The 4,563-nt window shown below is 37.5% G+C and overlaps 1 protein-coding gene across 2 annotated transcripts; it reads right to left on the minus strand.

Annotated features, from left to right (window-relative positions):
* Window positions 1-3,157: 3,157 nt before the first annotated feature.
* PDHA2 (pyruvate dehydrogenase E1 subunit alpha 2) lies at window positions 3,158-4,333 on the minus strand. 2 transcript variants are annotated; one of them, XM_008707178.2, is made up of 2 exons: window positions 3,821-4,333; window positions 3,158-3,727 (listed from the first exon to the last, which is right to left on the minus strand). In XM_008707178.2, the coding sequence occupies exons 1-2, from the start codon at window positions 4,331-4,333 to the stop codon at window positions 3,158-3,160; spliced, it is 1,083 nt and encodes a 360-aa protein (XP_008705400.2). The 2 variants fall into 2 exon arrangements, with proteins under 2 accessions (XP_008705400.2, XP_008705399.2); XM_008707177.2 differs by having other exon boundaries at window positions 3,158-4,333.
* Window positions 4,334-4,563: the final 230 nt, after the last annotated feature.

A 4,563-nucleotide genomic window follows, 5' to 3' on the forward strand; every position in this document is an offset into this window, starting at 1 on the left:
ATCAGGTAGTAGTAATGGATACATAATTTTGTGAACGTACTAAAAATCACTGGATTGTACACTTTTAAAAGATGGATTTAATGGTAATTTATATTTCAATTTTTAAAAACTAGCTCTTTCTCACAAATAAATTATCAGACTAAGTTTACTAATATCTGTTCCATTTTTTGTACACTAGATTAATAGGAATATCAAATGTTTAAATAAATGCAATTCTTAGGTATTTTAAGTAGTCCCTTCACATATATTTTTTAACATCCTTCCTTTCTCATTCCATTCCAGATATGCACACAATCCTTAACCTTTATAGAGTATCATAAAGATAAAGATATTGTGAATTCCTTCTTCTCTCAGATATTCTAGCATTGTTGCAACAGTGAAATTTTGTTGTGACCACCATGGCTTATCAGGTCTCCTAATAGGTGGATAAAATAGACTGAGTTGGGTAGTATTATAGATGGGAAATGAAATCTAGCTGCTGCATTTCTACACCTCTCCGATTTATAGCTTGATAAGTAATTGTTATTATTAATTTATTGTTTGACCTAACTGAAAATAACAGGGGTTTTTGTTTTTGTTCTTGTTTTTCTACTTTATTATTATTTTTTTGCCTCATTACAGAATTGTGTGCAATCAGTGATAAGCTTATAGTTGCTGAATGTACACACAAAAGCCTGGACATTTTTTAATATGAAAAACATTGTAAACTCCCTGCTTTAATGGAATTTGATAATGTGTATTGTGACAAATGTACTTTATCATTTTAATATGGCAAGATTGGATTTTTTTTCCTGAAATGAATTATCTGTGTATCTTGGTTTTGTGATGGATTTATCTCTAACTGATTATTTGTATCTTAATTTTTACTAGTATTAAAATAATCCATAATATAAGCAAACTTTAAAAAATTTCAAGATGGTGTATATAGAGAATTAGCTTTGAAGAGCTTATCTTCCACTTGCAAGTTTATGGAAATATAAATATGTCAAAATAAATAAAAAGTAGAAGAATGATTTGTCATAAAAATATGTGATTATATTGATGGTATTATGAAATCCTTTTTTGTTTTTAATGGAAGGGATCCATTCAAGGTACCTCTGAACCAAAGCTGCATACACAAAATATATCGACTAGTAATATTCTTGATTAATAAACAACCAACATTCATCTCTGCTTTCTGAATTTAAAATGTTGAGGTTATCTTACTTGTTTAAACCTTTTGGTAAGACACGGAGATTAAGCCTGCACATATGTGTACATACGTTCATACACTCAAGGTCTCTAAGCTTTTGGTTTTCTTTCAGAGTTCTTAGAAAGTGTCTTTTATTTGTAGAAGTAGATGTTGTACAGTAAAAAAAAAAAAGTTTTAACTTTTTTACAAATTGAGATATAATTGATAAATTGCACAATATTAGTTTCAGGTATACAGCATAATGATTGGGTATATGTCTATATTATGAAAAGATCACCACAATAATTCTACTTAACATCCATCATGATGCATAGTTATTTTTTTTCTTTGATGGGTTTTAACTTTTAATAACTGATTCTTTTGATTTTTTTCTACAAACTCTTAGATCACAGGCTGTCTGTTATCTGATTTCAGATAAGCCTATCTCAGAGAAACAAGATATGCTGAACATCACATTCGATAGGATTTTTGGTCATTACTCAAATATACCCAAGTAAAAATGCTTTCACAAATTCATGTTTTGCTAATTGACGTGGTACTGGACTGTAGAGAAAACCAAACCTATACGATCCAAGTTAGATTTTCCTTTGAAAAAAGTTATCTGTGAATGTTCAGTTCTAGGGAAGGCAGCTTTTACTTCCAACTTTTTATTAATTTTAGTATTTGGGCTGCCAAAGTAAGCACTGGACTTTTTATTCATATCAACTCCTTGGTTTATCTCTTTTGATGTCACCATATGTGTTCACTTTCCAGTCTGAAATTCACCAAGCTAGTTCTTTAAAATATGGAACACATGATGGTACAAATGGATTAAAAAAATAAGAGTAGCTTTAACTTGAAGTTTAAAGCAAAATGCAGTTTTCCCTTAGATTTTAACTTTACTTTTTCCTTCACATTGGTATACTAAAAAGATTGCACTGAAGTACAACATGAAAAAACGTTCTTGTCCCACACCCCCCACCCTGTTATAGATCACGTTTCATTGGAAAAAGATCAGGGTTCGCTGGCTTCAGCATCGATATTGAACACGTGTGCATATGTGTGTACAGGCACGCTGTCACAGTAGGCCATGTTATTGGCTAATTCAAGTAAAACTACTATAAGTGGCAGAGCAGTAGGGGGCCTGGTAGCTTGGTGTGGCTTGAAATTCTCTCTACCTCTACACAGTGACTCCACACATAAACCCTGTCAGGGTGGAGGAGGAGGGAAAGAACTGTTTCCCCTTTAAATAAGAGTATTTACAAATATAAAGCTAATCAGATAGAACTATTATAGCAAGTAACAAGAAAAGTCAAATATTCTCTTCTGTTTTTCCTAATTTAGACTTGTGTAAATTTAAAATAATCTTTAAGATATCACAGTGTTTAATTAAATAAGGAGGCCATCAGCCCAAGGTGGCTGTAATGCCTTAGTATCCTACATAAACAAACCAAAACAAGCCAGAGTCAATGCACTCAAATTGAGAAAATGAAACATAAAAATAAGCGATCACAAACAGGTAGTTAGGTTTTCTCAACAACACCGTAAGTTATACCCAATAAAATAATTTCCTTGCTTTTTTCCCTATAAAAAAGCCTTCTCTAGCTCCTGTTGACAGAGCACTCCTAAACATCTTAGGTTTGGCATTGCCTGATTCCAATCCATGTATGCTCAAACTCTTGAAAAATTTTAATGTTCCTCAGTTTACCTTTTAGTAACAACAGTAAATGATTAACTGCACAGTTCTTTTAATGTGACAATGTATGATCAAATGAAATATGTCTTGTAATTGAATGTACATTTTCAATGATCTATTTTAATCTCTTCTAATAATCTCTTAATAATCTCAATTTATTTTATTTAAAGTTTACAGGACTCTTATTTAATGGGTTTTATTACTGCTTAACAAAATTGGGCAACAGTTTCTTAAAGCCAACCATGAACATTACTTTGAAGGACTAAAAATAAATTTACAAAAGTCTCCCTTTAACTGAGGGACTTAAACTTGATCCACTGACTTGAACCACGAACTTCAAAAGGTTCATTATCGCAGTAGATGTGATGACCTAATTCCTCCAAAGGTGGTTCAGGGTCAGTTATAGCAAAGTGGGCTGCATCGTCAATTTCTTTCCTCACTTCCACATCAATTTCCTTGAACTCTTCAATAGTGGCAAGCTTACTGTTTACCATTCTATCTTTGAGAAGCATTATGGGATCACTTTTGCTTCTTACATTCTGAATTTCTTGTCGGGTACGATAACTTATTCCAGGGTCACTCATGCTGTGTCCATGATAACGGTAGGTCTGCAGCTCCATCACTATGGGCCCCTTTTCAGATCTACAGTAGTCAGCGGCAAACTTAGTTGCCTCCCGAACACATAGAACATCCATTCCATCCACCCTTAGTCCAGGGATAAAATGGCCTCTCTTGTAGTAATCAGTGCTCGCTGCTGCTCTCTCAGCAGCCGTGCCCATGCCATAGAGGTTATTCTCACAGATGAAAACACAAGGTAATTTCCACAAAGCAGCCATATTGAAAGCTTCCGCTATCTGACCCTGATTCGCAGCACCATCCCCATAGAGAGTCAAACAGACCTCATTGTTGCCCTTATATTTACAGGCCAGGGCGATGCCGGCTCCCAGAGGTGCCTGGGCGCCAACAATGCCGTTGCCGCCATAGAAGTTCTTTACATACATATGCATAGATCCTCCTTTGCCTTTAGCGCACCCTCCCCTTCGTCCCGTCAGCTCCGCAAGGATCGATCGGACAGAAAGTCCACGAGTATAGCACAAGCCGTGAGCCCGATAGGATGTGATGACATGATCGGTGGGATTGATCCCGGCCTCCAGACCCACACAACAAGCTTCCTGACCATCGCACAAGTGACAGAACCCGCGAATGAATTTTTGTTTATACAGCTGATCTGCCTTCAATTCCATTCGGCGAATGGTCTGCATCATCCTGTAGTATTTGAGCCCATCCTCCCGGGTGAGCACTGTCGTGACAGGGGGACCCTCTTCTAATCGATAAAGGTCACATTTCTTAATTTCGAACATAGCATCATTTGAATAGTTACAGGAAGCCACCAGCACTCTGCTCGCGGGCTTCTGGGCAACCCGGGACAACACGCGGGAGACGGCGGCGGCGAGCATCTTCTTCATGGAGTGTGGCCCAGGGTGGTAGCCGCGACTCTCGGCTGCCCCGACGTCTGGCTGCGCTCGTCCCCTCGTCCCACCCCCGCCCCACCCCGGAGCCTCCTTCCTGCCAGAATGCCCTCGACGGACGCCACAAAGGCCGCGCTGGTGATGGAGGCTACGTCATGCCAGGCCGAGTCACGGGGTGGCCAGCCCTGACGGACTGATTTTTACAGCACCTTCCGAATGTAATGAAG

Source organism: Ursus maritimus, unplaced genomic scaffold, assembly GCF_017311325.1.
Source record: "Ursus maritimus isolate PB19 unplaced genomic scaffold, ASM1731132v1 scaffold_8, whole genome shotgun sequence".
NCBI classification, from domain to species: Eukaryota; Metazoa; Chordata; class Mammalia; order Carnivora; family Ursidae; genus Ursus; species Ursus maritimus.